Consider the following 17,351-nt stretch of genomic DNA (forward strand, 5'->3'; position numbering starts at 1 on the left):
GTTGGCATTCATGTCGAGAGGGCTAGAATACATGACTAGGGATGTACTTCTGAGGCTATATAGACCTCTGGTCAGAACCCATTTGGAGTATTGTGAGCAGTTTTGGGCCCCGTATCTAAGGAAGGATGTGTTGGCCTTGGAAAAGATCCAGAGGAGGTTCACAATAATGATCCCTGGAATGAAGAGCTTGTCATATGAGGAACGGTTGAGGACTCTGGGTCTGTACTCGTTGGAGTTTAGAAGGATGAGGGGGGATCTTATTGAAGCTTACAGGATACTGTGAGGCCTGGATAGAATGGACGTGGAGAGGATGTTTCCACGAGTATGAGGAGGAATGTCTTCAGCCAGAGGGTGGTGAATCTGTGGAAATGTTTGTCGCAGAAGGTTGTGGAGGCCAAATCACTGAGTGTCTTTAAGACAGAGATAGATAGATTCTTGATTAATAAGGTGATCCGGGGTTATGGGGAGAAGGCAGGAGAATGGGGATGAGAAAAATGTCAGGAATAATTGAATGGCGGAGTTGACTCGATTTGCCAAGCGGCCTAATTCTGCTCCTATGGTTATGGTCTTATGGCACGGTGGCACATTGGTTAGCACTGCTGCCTCACAACTCCAGCGACCCGGGTTCAATTCTGGCCTTGGGTGACCTGTGTGTGGAGTTTGCACATGCTCCAGTTTCCTTCCACAGTCCAAAAATGTGCAGATTAGGTGGCTTGGTCATGTTAAATTGCCACTTAGTATCCAAAGGTTCAGGTGGGGTTACTGGGTTACGGGGATAGGATGGGGCCATGGGCCTGGATACGGTGCTCTTTCCAAGGGTCGGTGCAGACTCGATGAGCCGAGTGGCCTCCTTTAGCACTGTAGTGATACAATGATTATTCAAAGATGTCAGAAGTACAATTTAATAGCATGCTTTAAGATGCCAGCACTGAAATTTTGTGGAGTTTCTCCTCATTTCCCATTGTAGCTATGGCAGATCGGAGAAGCAACAAGCAGCTGTTAAATTGGTTCTCCAGGGGGCAGCACGGTGGCGCAGTGGTTAGCATTGCTGCCTACGGCGCTGAGGACCAGGGTTCGAATCCCGGCCTTGGGTCACTGTCCGTGTGGAGTTTGCACATTCTCCCCGTGTTTGCGTGGGTTTCACCCCCACAACCCAAAGATGTGCAGGGTAGGCGGATTGGCCACGCTAAATTGCCCCTTAATTGGAAAAAATAATTGGGTACTCTAAATTTATAAAAATAAATAAATAAATAAATAGGTTCTCCAGGGATTCTCCCCATCTCCTGTTATGGAGTTGCAGCAGACGGGTAGAATTCTTTTCCAGGCCAGCCTGGAAGCACATCCCACCCTGTAATGACACCCGCGAACCCCCCACACCCCACCAGAATAGTCTGGGATTTCAAGGCCACTGGGTGAGGATTGTCTTGGATAATTAATACACCACAGCTGGAAGAAGATGTTGTTTAATCTTTTTTCCATGCATGCTGCTTCATTATATATTACTATTCCCTCATCCGCTCTCCAGGCTCCTCGTATATACTTTTTATTGCTCTTTTATATTCTCAATAGAATTAAAGATTCTTAATAGAATTAAGAATTTGCCAAATATCACACAGTGGATGGCAAACTAAAGAGTTTGAATGATTATTTGAATATTTAATCTTTTCAAAACCATATTCACCCTCCCCATTTAAAATGTGGAACTTAAAAACTGAAAATACGAGTATTATAAAATTATGAAATGATAAGTGAAAATTTTAGAATCAGTTAGCAAAACTAGCAGCCTCTCAAAAGTCAAATTAACATTTTAGAAGGGGACTATTAGAAATTTAACATGCTTTTTTTTTCGTTCTCAGATGTTACTTGCTGTGCATTTAACCAGTATTTTTGTTACTCATTTCAACTCCCTTAGCCTAACTCCCTTTTTAATTACTACCACATCATTCTCTAGCTGAATCTGAAGTTTACTGTTTAGCCCCTGCCAATGTTATTCTTAAACCAACTATGCAAAAGTGTATCTGAATGGATTCAGCTGATTCTGTAATGATTTGAGAATACCCGCCACTAGGTTTTATATGCTGGTATATTTATATTTAACAAGCAGTGCCAAGAAAGTGGTGCCCCAATGAAAGTCCCCAGCCTCCATGTGTTGGTGTATCCTATTTACTATCTCCCTTGGAATCATAGAAATGCCACAGCGCAGAAGGAGGCCATTTGGCCCATCACATCTGCACCGATCTGCCAAAAGAGCACTCCCCCCATCCACCCCACCCCAACCTTATAACCTAACCTGCACTCGGGGACAATTTTTGAATGGCCAATCCATCTAACCTGCACATCTTTGGACTGTGGGAGGAAACCGGAGCACCCGGAGAAAACCCAGGTAGAACGTGCAAACTCCACACAGTGACCCAAGGTCGGAATTGAACCCGGGTACCTGGCACTGAGACAGCAGTGCTAACCACTGTGTCACCCCTTCTGATTTAAAAAAACCTGTGTAGGCAGCTTGTCAGGCCAGGAAAATGTGCAAGTTCTGCTGAGGTTCCCGGTTTATACCTGAGAGTGCTATTAATCATGGCAGAGAAACTTTCTATCATCACAATCACACAACTGACTTACTCATTATGTCAGTAATACTACTGCTTAATTAATGAAATGATATTTCGAGCAAACAAATTTCTCATGGTATCCATCACAAAATGATGCCTGTTGGGACTAACTGGAGAAAGCAAGCCTTGCTGAATGGTTGGCTGTGATTAGTGCGGAGGCAGTCAGGAACCAGAAATACTGCATCATTCAGGATAGTGCATGACTCAGAAGGGTACTGATGTTTCAATGGGAATTCTAACAGGAGGTTCAATAGGCAGCATCAATGGAGCCAAGGAGTGGAAAATTAGTCAGAGCACGGTGTAAGGCATGAGAGAAAGATGAGAGCATGACATGAAACTGAGGAGAGTGGCAGAGTGCACACAAATAGACGAAACAACTTTTGTTAAGTCTAAATTTTCAATAGAATCCAACCATGACATATTGCCTGCATGACATCCAGGGGTCAATATTATGATTGGTGGCGGAGAGTCTGGAGGCAGGGGAGGTTAAAAAGAAATGAAGCTACCCAACTTGTTAGACACACACACATTTGTTACCATTTTTACAGCAGTCAGTTGTCTGGTGTGTCTGTGCTCATCCTGGAGAAATACCTCGGACCGCTCCCGCAGTGTATTTGGGAGCCTGAGTTTTTAAGTTTAATGGCTGCAGGCCAGGTTTCCCAGTACATGAAAAATCCACAAGCTAAATGGATGTAATGCGCCCCCCCCCCCCCCCAAAACAATATTGAGCCTTTCGCCCCATAATCTACTGAATTTACACTCCACAAACAACAACCCTGAACCACCATCTGATCAGAATTAGGCTTCGAGAAGGCTTCTATGTGTGGACAATTGGCTCCTGAAGAGAATGGTGGCCAAAGGACCGATGTCAAATTTGGTTACTTCCTATTGGCCATGGTGGTTCATGCTGAAGTTACTGCCACAGTCTACCTGCCTTATTCACCAAAAGAGACCATTTTTTAAAATTTAAGAGTACTCAATTCATTTGTTCCAGTTAAGGGGCAATTTAGAGTGGCCAATCTACCTACCCTGCACATCTTTGGGTTGTGGGGGCGAAACTCACGCAAACGCGGGGGAGAATGTGCAAACTCCATACGGACAGTGACCCAGAGCCGAGATTGAACCTGGGACCTCAGCGCTATGAGGCAGCAGTGCTAACCACTGCGCCACCATGCTGCCCTGAAAGAGGCTATTTAACAGAGGCGTTACAAATTAAAAACAAACTTCAGTCGATTAGTTAGATGCTGGAAATGCATTAGTTATATGCTCAAAATGCTGGAGAATACTCCAAAGCTTTAAAAAGCTTAATATTTTTAAATAATAGGGAGGGCAGAAGTGAAGTTGTAAAACAGGTTGAAAAATATAGCATTTTATTACTATAGAAACAATTTTCTCCTTTAATGTGTTTCACAGAGGTGTGAGGAGAATGCACAAGTCATAAACTTCTGACATTTTAATAACATTTTGTAAACTAACATTCCCAGCATTTGCCGGCTGCAATTTTCAATAGTGGCAGACCTTGCCAGCACACAATTTCCTGGAGCTACCAGCTGTTTACCCAAAATATAGTGAGGAACATTTGGGTATATTTTCAGTGACATTTCTTCCTGTGCTGTCTTGGTCAATCAGAATGACTTGAGGGTCATTGTGCCGGATTGATGGGGCTCCCAATTTCCTGGTCATGTAAAATCAGGGGAGGTTCAACTTAAATATGCTCATCTGCATGCCCAATTCGCTGATCCACATGCTCATCCGATAGGACTATATAAAGTCACTATTTTCCTTCCCTCTCTCCCAGACCTACTGCTTTCAACCAGGGATTGGTGCGAGGAGCTTGACCTAACATAAGGAAGGTTAGAAAGAATTATCACGTAAAGGTCAGCAGCCAAATGTTTTAAGCCAATTTCTATATTAAGTTATCGCTTTTTAGCTCTGGAATAAACTACTGAAGAGATGATGAATGTACTTTTATAAATATTATAAAATTATTTTCTTACCTTTACAGTAACTGCATTACTCAGTAATGATCCACTACTTTAGCCAGCTTTAAACAGGCACATCTCTATTCTAAAATCTGCAGTATTGTCTCAATATCCGGTTACTTGTCTTCTGTAACTTGCTCTAGCTGCAGGGTTAGAAGAACAGGAGTAAACAAGTTTGAATTGGAAAGGAGACAGCAAGGGCATAGAATACAGATGAGAGAAAAGCTGTCAAGTCGTAGTTTACACAAGGAGTAACAGTGCCAGGGAAAGGGATTAACTGCGCCAAAATAGAGCTAGAAAAATAAGTGTGGGTTGGAACTAAAATTGATGGAGGAGGTGGCGGGGAATTGAGAATTAAAAAAGAAAAATGTATATTCACAGCATCTATCTTCATTGTTGATTGCCCATCGTGCATTGTAGTATTCCCAGTTCCTCCTGACAGCGGATTTAATGTATTTTTTAAAAAATGAAGCGCGTTTTAAAATTGTTTACATAATGTACCCTCCGCCTAGTTCACTCTACTAGATTCAACTCTTGAAGGTCAGGGACACACTTTGTTTCGTCCTCTTATGTATCCAAAATAGGAGAAGAGACTGACTGAGAAATGGGGTCAGACTGGAGGTAGGTGGGAATGTAGTTTACTCATACAGTCTATTCTGAAATCAAAACAGAAAATGCTGGAAAAACACAGCAGGTTTGCCAGCCTCTGTGGAGAGAGAAACAGAGTTAATGTTTTGAGTCCAGTATGACATCTTCGGAATTGAAAATGGCTACCTTTTTGATATAAGAAGAGGACTGTTCTATTTCATTTAACAAAACAGTGAACTTTGTTTTGTGGATATGGATTGTGCCTAGAATTCCCCACAGTTGAGTTCCAGTCTGAGTGGGATGAAGTGCTCGCTGGAGATTAGGTAATTCAATAGCGAAGGTAGAAGTGTCAATCAAGCTTACTGTTGCACAGTTACAGGCTGGGACAAGAGTGAGGAAGATACGCACACTGTATCTATGCTATCAAATGTCCCATTTAAGCAGCCTGGAGAGCAGATGAGGGAATAGCAATAAATAATGAAGCAACATGTATGGAAAAAAACCATTTAAACCACCTCTTCTTCCAGCTTTGGTGTTGTATTAATTACGCAGGACAATCCTCACTCTAGTGACCTGGAAATTCCAGTCTATTCTGGTGAGGTGTTAGGGGGCAGGGTTCCGGGGGAGCACAGGTGTTATTGCAGGGTGGGAGGTGTGGGGAGGCTGATTGGGTGAGGAATTCTACCCGTCTGTTGTAGCTCCACAACAGGAGAACCCCAGGAGAACCAGTTTAACAGCTGCTTGTTGGTTCTCCGAGGACTTGTCTGATCTCCTGCTAGTGCTACGATGGGAGATGAGGAGAAAGTCCACAAAATTTAAGGGCTGGCGTTTTAATGTGTGCTATTAAATTGTACTTCTGATATCTTTGAATGTGTAATTTCAAGATAATTCCCCTTGCTGGGCCACCAGATGTTGTAGTGCAGTTAGAGCTCTTTTACATAAACCAATCCTACAAGAAAAAAACTGAAGTATATTCTAATCAAGAATTGTTATATGTAAACTATCTTATACCTGATTGACTTTATTTAGTTTTGCTGCCAAACAATACAATCCAACAAAAACATAATAGTTCCTGATATTAATGGGAAATTACATTTTTGTCATTTTTAGCTGGGTCCTAATTGAGTTAAAGTGAATTGCTTTACCCTTGTGTGAAGAGTAGGGACCGAGGACTATGATAGAAATTGACTATTGATATCAACAGTTATTTTTAGGCTCATGTGTCAATTTGTACACTAATTAGCTCTCAATTATATGACATCATCTCAAGAATAGAGCTGCCAAGGAGTCTAATGAATATGATGTACTATGCACGTTTTGTGTCAATATTCTTTTACAATTCAAACACTTCCATATACTAGAAATGAGTAAATGTACAAATACTGGAAAACACAAACCTTCTGCATGTTTTCAAATTCTTTTGCTTGGAGCCTTGATTTTATTCAGAGAGTAGGTGCTTCTTATCATTTGTTCAGGAGGTGTCCATCCAAGCACTGTCTCATTCATGGGCAGCACGGTGGTTAACACTGCTACCTCACAGCACCAGGGACCCAGCATCACTTCCAACCTTGTGTGACTGAGTCAAGATGTTTCACCAAGGTCCTATCAGTGTCTGCAAAATGATCATTAAAAACCTGAGTTGCAGTCCCCCTTCCCGGACAGCTCTAAGTCCCGTTCTGAGATCTCTGCCCCTCCACCTCACTCTGAGAGCTCCCATCCATCTCGCCCCAGGGTAATGGCAATTTTCAAACACTAAAATGGAGGAAAAAGCTTGGGAAGCACTGGTCAAGGACTAGAGTGTGTTTATTCATCGAACCTTTGAGGAATGTTGTGGTTTTTAATTTAAAGGGAGCTGTTATATTGCAAGGAAAAGCTGAAGTGACGGATCCTTTTAACTTAAAATAGCATTTGAGAGTTGGTTTGCTCAAGCTCCTCAGTTCTTCATGGCTGCTAAGAATAAAAATGCATGTTCTCAGTAGCTGCTTTTACCAAAACACAAGAGTTCACCTGAAATGTGGTACTATTTCACCACAGTACAGCAGATCAATCAGAATTGTAAAGAAATCATGATCTGATACCTGCTAATCCGAAAACGGCCTGTCTCACATGTCAAACTTGCATTGAGAAAGAGCTAGAAAGCAGATCCTGTTGCAGTGACATCATTGCAAACAAAGGAGGCACTTGCAAGTAGACATACACCTCTCTCCTGAAGAGAAAAATGTTTTCTTTTCCCAAAGAGAGCGTGCAAATTTAAATAATTCTTGTCATTTTATCAATTTAAAACTGGCCACATGGGGTCTACACCAAAACCTAGCCAAATCACAGGCAAGTACACCCTGACGAATTTAAGTATGAACACATAACATAATTGTAGACTACATAGCTGTTTAGAATTAACAAGTTTCAACAGCAGAGTATTTATGAGTAACTTGGTGCAGGAACACTGTCCACAACATGAGAAGTCCACATAAACAGCACTGCTCTCACTATTGCAGTAAGGGTGACTCAGCTATACATTTCAAAGTCGATCAAGGCTTTCGTCCTCATCCACGCATTTTTTACCCCAGCGAAGAAAGTATTGATTCAAGTATTCATAAAAAAATAGAGCAGTTTGGGTCCACAAACAGACAGTAAATAAGTTCTAGCAAATGTTCAAAGGTTTGAAATAATGCTTATATTCTTAAGTGAGAAACAAACTGTGCCTGGCTTTCATATTTGAGGTGGAATTGGCGAGCCGAGCTATGCCCCTGCTTGTTATCCTGCCTGCCATTTCATCGTGAGGTGAGAGGGCCAGGCAGGAAATCTCCAGGGCCTGATAACCCCAGAGTACTTGAGGAAGTGGCCCTAGAAATAGTGGATCCGTTGGTGGTCATTTTCCAAAATTCTTTGGACCCTGGAATGGTTCCTACAGATTGGAGGGTAGCTAATGTAAGCCCGCCATTCAAAAAGGGAGGTAGAAAACAAAGAACTATAGGCCAATGAGCCTATCATCGGTGGTGGGGAAGTTGCCAGAGTCCATATTCAGGGATTCCATAGTACAGCATTTGGAAAGCAGTGGTAACAGACAAAGGCAGCTTGGATTTACGAACAGGAAATAATGCCCTGACAAATCTACTGCAATTCTTTGAGGCTGTAACAGTATAGTTGACCAGGGAGAACCAGTGGATGTGGTTTATATAGACTTCTGAAGGCCTTTGGCATGGTCTCACATAGCAGATTACTATGTAAAGGTAAAGTGCATGGAATTGCGGGTAGTCTTGAGTTGGATAGAAAACTGGTTAGCAGACAGGAAGCAAAGAGTTGGAATAGATGGGCCTTTTTCCGATTGGCAGTGACTTGTAGGGTACCACAGGGATCCGTGCTAGGACCCCAACTGTTCACATTATGTATTAATGATTTGGACAAGGGAATTAAGTGTATTATCTCCAAATTTGCAGATGATACAAAGCTGGGTGGGAAGGTGAGCTGTGAGGAGGTTGCAGAGACGATTCAGTATGATTTGGACGGGCTGAGTGAGTGGGCATTTGCATGGCAGATGCAATATAATCACAGTATAATGTGAGGTTATCCACTTCGGTAGCAAAAATAGGAAAGCACATTATTACTTGAATGGGTGTAAGTTGAGAGAGGAAGATGCTCAGAGAGACCTTGGTGTCCTTGGGTATCAGTCGCTGAAAGTAAGCGCGCAGGTACAGCAGGCAGTAAAAAAGGCAAATGGTATGTTGGCCTTCATAGCGAGAGTATTTGAGTATAGGAATAGTGTAATAATCCACAGGAGGCAGGAGTCCCGTCACCACACCAATATTTATTGCCAATAACTAGATACAGGAGCAGCTCCAAACAGTGCTGCTAGCATTCCAGTCAACTTAAGACTGGGGCACAAAGCCTACACAGGTGCTTATATGGGCCCCCTCAATGAGCTATCATTGAGGGAGCTCATACTCCAATTGGCCAACCAATAATGCTAATTGGAGGTCATTACAAATAGTGATGTTTTACTGCATTTGTACAGGGTTTTGGTAAATCCACACCTGGGAGGGAGGTTGAGGAGGCGGGTTCAGGGTATTGAATTTGATGAACAGCCATGATAATGAATGGCAGAGCAGGCCTGAAGGGCCGAATGGCCTCCTCCTACTTCTGGTTTCTATGTATGTTTATCATACAGAATTGTATTATGACAAAATGTTTCTGACTTCAAACTAGAGATTCCTCATGGTTCGTAGAATCATAGAATTTACAGTGCAGAAGGAGGCCATTCGGCCCAACGGCTCTGCACTAACCCTTGGAAAGAGCACCCAATGCCTCCACCCTATCCCCGTAGCCCATTAACCCCACCTTTTGGAAACTAAGGGGCAACTTAGCATGGCCAATCCACCTAACCTGCACATCTTTGGACTGTGGGAGTAAACCGGAGCACCTGGAGGAAACCCACACAGACACTGGGAGAAAGTGCAAACTCCACACAGTCACCCGAGGCCTGAATTGAACCTGGGACCCTGGAGTTGAGGCAGCAGTGCTAACCATTGTGCTGCCCATAAAATCTGATTTTAACTTGAGGGTCACCACACCTCGGGCAAGGAGCAGGATTGAGAAGCCTTTATGAATAACCTCAGCCAGTACGGAAATTGAACCTGCGCTGTTGGCCCTGCCCTGCACCACAAAACCGGGGCGCGGGATTCTCCGCCAGCGGGATTCTCCCTTTTGCCAGTGCCCGGGGGTTTCCTGACGGCGTGGGGCTGCCCACAATGGGAAACCCCATTGACGGCCGGCGTAACGGGGAATCCTGCCGGCGGGTCGGGGCAGAAATGTGGTGCGGCGGGACGGAGAAACCCACCCCAGCTGTCCAGCCAACTGAGCTAAACCTATATGAATTCATGTGAACTATGTTACCTTCAAAAGCCCCCTGTCTCCATGAAAATAGGAGAGGATCTAAAAGGCCAACTCCCTGCCAAGGAGGTGGCAAGGTTGGGACTGCCTGCATGCTTACTGCCCTCATCGGTATCTCATGTCGCTAAAGGTTTTCGGTGACGGGAATGGGGCTGGGAATCCAGGAATTGGGTCTCACCTGCCAATATTAAAACCTACCTTCCCGCCTCAGTTCCATTACTAATGGAGGCATGAAAGCCTGGCCATTAATCTCTGAAGAAAAAAATAATATTCGCCTTTCAACTCGGTACTCTGCTGAACTTGCAGTTACGTGCCAACAAAACCAAGGCGTACATGTTCGGGATAATTTTACAGCCAGTTCGGAGGAATCATAGAACCATAGGAATGTTACAGCATAGAAGGAGGCCACTTGGCTCATCTTGTCCATATCAGCCCAAGGACACCCAGGTATCCTTTCTAATCCCACCTTCCTGTATCCGGTCCATAGCCCTGTAGATTACAGCACTTAAGGTGCAGATCCAGGCACATTTTAAAGGAGTTCAGGATCTCTGCCTCCACCACCCAACTCGGGCAGCGAATTCTAGACTCTCACTACCCTCTGCGTAAAAAGGTCCTTCTCGAGTCCCCTTTACATCTTCTGCAACTTATCTTGATTCTATGTCCCCTGGTTCTAGAATTCTCCACCAAGGGAAACTATTTTATCTTGTCCACTCATCACTTCCCTTCATAATTTTGCACACCTCAATTAAGTCACCCCTCAGTCTTCTTTGTTCCAAGGAAAATAACACCAACCTATCCAATCTCTCCTGGTAGCTCCACTTTTTTTTAGCCCTTTCAACATTCTTGTAAACCTCTTCTGTACTCTCACCAGAGAAGTCCGTCCTTCCTGTGATGTTTTGGCCAGAAATGCATGCAATACTCCAGTTGTGGCCTCACCAGTGTTATATACGATTTCAACATTATATCTTGACTTTTATGTTCTATACCTCTGCTAATGAAGGAGAGCATTCCATATGCTTTCTTTACAACCTTGGTCTACTTGAAATGCTGCCTTTAGGGACCTGTGATCACTTTCTTCATCTACCCCTCTTAGTATATTTCCATTTATTCTGCACTCCCTATAACGTTACAGCATAGAAGGAGGCCACTTGGCTCATCTTGTCCATATCAGCCCAAGGACACCCAGGTATCCTTTCTAATCCCACCTCCCTAAACGCATGACCTCCCACTTCTCTGCTTTATTCCATCTGTCGCTTTACCGCCCACTCCACCAACCCATCTTTATCATTTTTGAAATTATAGCTATCCTCTACACTGTCCACCAATTGGCCAATCTTTGTACCTTCTGCCAATTTCCCAATCATGCTCCCCACATTCGCATCCAAATTGTTAGTTGAATCAGGTGACTTCAATAAGATATGAGTTATAAACAGGACATGCAATCTGATTCAAATACTTGGACCCAAGATACTAGGTTCAAGCATTGAACCCTGACCATTATTTAAACATTGGGGCAGATTTTACTCTTTGAGGTGGGACTTGGGCCATTTCTTGAAGTGGTGTTCCCACCTCTCTACCATATTTCTACTCGAAGAGTCAGGGACAGGCTGGAGTCTGGGCCATCCACCTTCCAAAGCAAGACAGAGGTGGAAATGGAGCATGACTGAGGCCAATGCAGCCAGTTTGGAAGGCCCACCTCTGATCAATGAAATACGGGCCCAGTTCTGTAGATGAGTATGAGGCCTCTAACCTTCACCCCCTTGCCTCTCTTTACCCTTTCAGTCTCACCCTACCCCCACCCCATGCCCACTCACCCAGTGTCAAGTGTGCACAGAGCTCTTCAGCCCTATCATAACAAATACCATTGCAAAAATAAATCCTATTATGTGGTCATGAAACTGCCAAGGTAAACAAACCCATAAGCTCTTTGACAGCCGTGTCAATGACTTCTATTAAACTGAATCTATTGATGGAGGTTTGAGCTCAGCCAAGCATTCATAATGGGAGTCCATAGCACAGCCATACAAACAAAATATCCAGAGCTGGATACATTAAAACCTTTGAAGTAATGAGCAGAGTTCAGCCATCTTTTTGTAAGCTTTAAAGCACCGATGTCAGAGCCGTCAATCAATAAAAAGGTCAAATCAAAGGGGACAATTAACGCAGTCAAATCCGAATATCACTATTGTCAATGCAGAAGAGAACTTTATTAATTGGATAAAGACAAAGCCTCATCATCAATCATTGCATTAAAAACATATTTAACTTCTCTATTATGACACCTGAAGTTATCAGCCTACATGTTGAAAGGTTCTCCCCTCCAGATGAGGGTTCTCCTGTGGTTCACGACCTCTCTTAAGCTAATGTGAACCAAATCATTTTCAAAAGCCAGCCTGTCTCCATCAAGATTGAAGGAGACGGGGGTGAAAACTATCCGCTCCTCAATGGAGCCGGCAAGGTGCTGGTTGCAGGCTCATGGCTCTTTCCCACGCCGCTACAAATTGCCGGTAACAGGAATGGGTGTGGAATGTCCACACGCCTGTCTCATTTTGTCTGCCCATCGGATATGGGTTTGCTCCACATCAGCGGGGGAAAGTCTGACCCACTGTCTTCAAACACAGTGCTGGTTTACAAGTGGGTTAGAAGAAGCTTTTTACTTTTATTTTCTGCTTACTCCATCATATTCTCATTATTTATTTTTATAGATCAGTATTTTGGATGCAAAAAGAAGCATGAATGTTGGAATATTTCTGAAACAATTCAAAAGGTAAGATCCTGTTTTATTGAGCTTTATCATTTTTCATTTTGTGTAATGAACTCTGGTGTACCTTGGATCCTTGCAAAAAATTGTTTTGTTGATTTTGCCTGCAGGTACTTGGGCAGAGCTGATTAAATATTTTGCTTAAAATTCAGGTAGTCAGGGGAGGGGGTTGCAGAGAAGTAATTTTACTTAATCTTTTTGGAAATTAAACTTGTATAATACTGTTAAGGCATCTTCTCTTAGCAATTATTATTACTGTAGACCATTTCTCACATATTTGAACATAATATTGCGTATTTACCAAAACACCTGATAAACCAGTTCTTTGGGATGACCTGACAAAATCATAATACTATCAGGGTTCTAAAAAAATGGGTAGGATTTACTTACTGGCTGTTCCCGCCAGCAGGAAATTACGGTCCTATGCCAGCACACGGGCTTCCTGGCGGCGAGGGGTGCTATCGGTGCAAAACCCTGTTGACTGGACTACCTCCCCAGCTGAAAAACACACGGTGGGGTTGTTGGTAAATGGGTGCCATTCAGCAACCTTGTTGTGCCCGGTGTGGATCTGGGCGCAATGGGTGAAGCACGCGAGAGCCCCAAATCAGGCTCTATGACGGGCGCTGGGCCGATTTGTGAGACATCCGACCCACTCCGCCCGGCGTTATCTGGATCTCTCCCCCTCTGGGTGAGATCCAGATAAGCATATTTAAATGAGCCTAATGACTCATTTAAATACCCGGGCGTCGGGAGGTATGACAGGTCTCACAGGCATGACTCGACGGTCATACCTGCGAGACCTCGCCAGGGCGCCATTTAGTACTGGCCCACACAAACATTTTTTTCCCCAATAAATTTAGAGTATCCAGTTCATTTTTTCCACTTAAGGGGCAATTTAGAGTGGCCAATCCACCTACCCTGCACATGAAAATGAAATGAAATGAAAATCGCATATTGTCACAAGTATGCTTCAAATGAAGTTACTGTGAAAAGCCCCTAGTCGCCACATTCCGGATCTTTGGATGGTCGGGGTGAAACCCACGCAAACACGGGGAGAATGTGCAAACTCCACACGGACAGTGACCCAGAGCTGGCATCGAATGTGGGACCTCTGTGCTGTGAGACAGCAATGCTACCCACTGCGCCACCGTGCTGCCCAGGGCCTGCACACACATGAACCAGGCATAATGGCATCTCGAAGGGTCCCGCAGGCCATTGGAGACCCCTGGATGGTCGAGGACAGGGCAGGGTGGAACCCTGGCACTCCCCTTGGCACCAGGCATCCAGTCACTACCAGCCTGGCATGCTGGCAGTGCGACTCTGTCACCACCAGGGTCCCAGGTGGCACTGACAGGCTGCCAGAGGCATTTCTAGAGTGCCAGGGCAACTGTCAGGGTACAGGCTGGCTGTACCAGGGTTCCCAGATGCCACATTGGCACTTCCAGGGGTCATGCCCGTGAGGACCTTGCCAATTGGAGGAGGATGAGGGGAGACTGTTCCCAGGGGCTTCAACACTGTTGGGGCGGGGTCGATAAAGCAGAGGGTGAGGGGGGGGGGGTTTAATTCCACTGAATCGTGCCCAATATTCAATGATTGAACTAGGTTCAAAAATCACTCGCTAATGGTCTACCTTTCCCAAAATTTAAGAGATTAAAATATAGGGCGCGATTCAGCCCCTGGAGCAGATCCGGGTTGTGTAAGGTGAATAGCGGGAGAGGGCAAAATAGAGCTTTGCGCAGGGTATAAACCATTTTATGATTCACCCAGCCTGCTCCCAATGGTGGCTTCCGGATCTCACCCAAAAATAGTGAGAATATTATTAAACCTGATTTGCATTTTTTTTCAATCTCTTTAATGAGGTTGAAGTCAAATGCAGCGGTCTCCCAGCAATTATCCAACTCCCCTGCAAGAAATCATGTGGGCGCTCTCCTTTCCAAGAACGCGAAGTTGATGCAGTGGCTTCTGAGGGGAAGTGAGGAGGTGAGTAGCCATTTATTTTCTGGCGGCATGCAGATCAAGGGGACCAGAGCTGCTGTCCCAGTGTTCTAGGGGATGGGTGACCCTTCGGGGGGGGGGTGGGGGGGGGGGTGGGGGGGGGGGGGCTGGGAGGGAGGCTGAAGCGTTCCAGGATGTGGGTCGGCCCTGGCCTGGGGGGGGGGGGGGGGGGGGGGGGGTGAAGGGCTTTCCGTCGGTGAGGGTGAGGCCTTCAAGCCATCTTTAAATATTGTGGAGACCCATAACAGGGGCAACCACAGCTGCAGTCTGTCTGCCCGACCAAACACTTCCAGGACACAGCCCTGCTGTAGCTTCTCTCCTGTAAGTCAATTTCACCCCCTTTGACTGTGAGCAGCCTCTAGCTTCACAGCTGAAGGTTATTGCAAATGACAAATTAGCCTTGTTAGTTGTGAGAGCGCTTTCCAGCTGTAGGTTGTGTTTGCTGCTGCTTAGCTGTCAATGCCTGGAGACTGCTGTAGCTGAGAGTTGGTTTGCTGCTGCCTTTTCTGTTTGCCTACTGCCTCTTTCCCTTGGGCTTACTTCCTGTTTTCTGGATGAAGAAAGAAAGTAGTTGCCTTTCGGTGTCTTTTTTACCTGGAGTGCGGTGAGGAGAGGATTTTGGTGGGCCTACTACCAGGCTAAGGATGTAGGAGGCCTTGCTCGAGCAGTCTGTGGATGTTTTTAAAAGCCTGTTTTGTGCATTGACTGTGCTGTTCCGGTCTTGTGGGTTACCTGTTACTGCCCCCTGTGTTCCTGTGGCCTGGTCCTCGGACAGGGTGGTGATGGAAGATCAGATGACAATACTGCAGGAGAAGAGGGATGGTGGCCTGGATCGACTCCGCGGCCCGGAGGTTGTGCGGAACACTTTCATGGACTACCAGTGATTTCTATGTTCAGTAGCCATCTGCTGTTCCCATTATGGGAGTCGTGCAGGTCGTTGGTGTTCCTTGTTTTCTTTTTGTTCTGCGTTCGATCTATGTTTGTTGGGGGAATTGTATGATGGACTTGTGTCCGCAGGAACTGTCTGGTCTTACAACCAGATAGTGGCGGCACCCCGCACCGATCCTCCGCCCGGGGGGGGGCGAGCAGCCACACAGTGTAAATCCCCCGGCTTTACCTGCGGATATGGCCGCAGAATGGCCGGGTCTGTGGCCTGCGGCAGCCGCGCCATGCAACATGGTGCCAGCCGCACTCGGACCCGGCCTGCCAAAAATTGCCTCCCTGTAAGCCCCTCGGACCACGCCCCCGCCGAAGCTCCCCCTGCCAGCGGAACGCCCCCCCCCCCCCCCCCCCCCCCCCCCCCCCGGACTGTGGCGGCACTGGACACAGTCCGCAGCCGCCACTTGAGGTCCCCGAAAGTTGTGAGGACACGCGCCCCACGCCGTCGGGGACGTGGCCCATTGGGGGTGGAGCACGGGGGAGGGCCTCAGGTGGCGTCCTAAAGCCATCCGTACGCCGTGCGGTGTACTCCCCGGGTATACGTTTATTTATTTATAATAAATTTGGAGTACCCAATTCATTTTTTCAATTAAGGGGCAATTTAGCGTGGCCAATCCGCCTACCCTGCACATCTTTGGGTTGTGTGGGCGAAACCCATGCAAACACGGGGAGAATGTGGAAACTCCACACGGACAGTGACCCAGAGCTGGGATCGAACCTGGGACCTCGGCGTGTGAGGCAGCAATGCGATCCACTGCACCACCATGCTGCCCTGAGTATGCCATTTGAGGGTGCGGAGCATCGCAAAATCGGCATCGCCCCAATTCCAGCGTAAACGTGGATTCTCCGGCCGAACACGATTTCGGTGATCGAAGAACCCACCCCATATGCCACAGAATAATAATAATTTTTATTATTGTCACAGGTTGGCTTACAATAACACTGCAATGAAGTTGCTGTGAAAAACCCCTAGTCGCCACATTCCAGCACCTGTTCGGGTACACTGACGGAGAATTCAGAATGTCCAATTCACCTTACAAGCCCGTCTTTCAGGACTTATGGGAGGAAACCAGAGCACCTGGAGGAAACTCACACAGACACAGGGAGAAAGTGCAGAAAGACAGCGTTTCAGCAGAGAGACGGTATAGCTGCAACAGTCTGATTACCAGTACGGGTTTTCATGCAGGCCATAGTTCAATCAAAATCAGGGTTTTCGGACTTCCGGTGGCGGCTATGAGGGAGTAAGTCGCATACTTGGTGGCTCCCGCTCTGGCTGGGCTTTTGGTCCTTTTCCCCCGACTTTTTCGTGGCTTTGAGTTCTGATTTTGAAAGTGCGGGCATTTAAGCACCAGATCCACACAGTGGTGCATGGAATGGAGAGCCCCAAGGGATCGTAAGGGAAGAAACAGCAAGGGCTGGATAGAAATGGCTGCTGAAGTTAACCTGGCCGAGGTTCGGACCCCTGCTGTGACGGCCCAGCCATCGATGGAGGAGCTGATGCAGGTCATCCAAGAGGGCTTCGCCAGACAGAAACAAGATTGTCTAGACCCAATAAAGGAGTCGGTCGATCGGATGGAATGTAGGCTGGAT

The 17,351-nt window shown here is 45.8% G+C and overlaps 1 protein-coding gene across 5 annotated transcripts in view; it reads left to right on the plus strand.

Moving 5' to 3' along the window:
• fhdc1 (FH2 domain containing 1) overlaps positions 1-17,351 on the plus strand; it is a 159,647-nt gene that overhangs the window by 35,982 nt on the left and 106,314 nt on the right. For all 5 annotated transcript variants that reach the window (XM_038792010.1, XM_038792008.1, XM_038792007.1 and 2 more), the window contains one exon: positions 12,772-12,833. In XM_038792010.1, the coding sequence (XP_038647938.1) occupies positions 12,772-12,833 (62 nt within the window). The remainder of the gene's footprint in view (positions 1-12,771; positions 12,834-17,351) is intronic.

The sequence above is a fragment of the Scyliorhinus canicula genome, chromosome 3 (genome assembly GCF_902713615.1).
Source record: "Scyliorhinus canicula chromosome 3, sScyCan1.1, whole genome shotgun sequence".
Classification (NCBI taxonomy): Eukaryota; Metazoa; Chordata; class Chondrichthyes; order Carcharhiniformes; family Scyliorhinidae; genus Scyliorhinus; species Scyliorhinus canicula.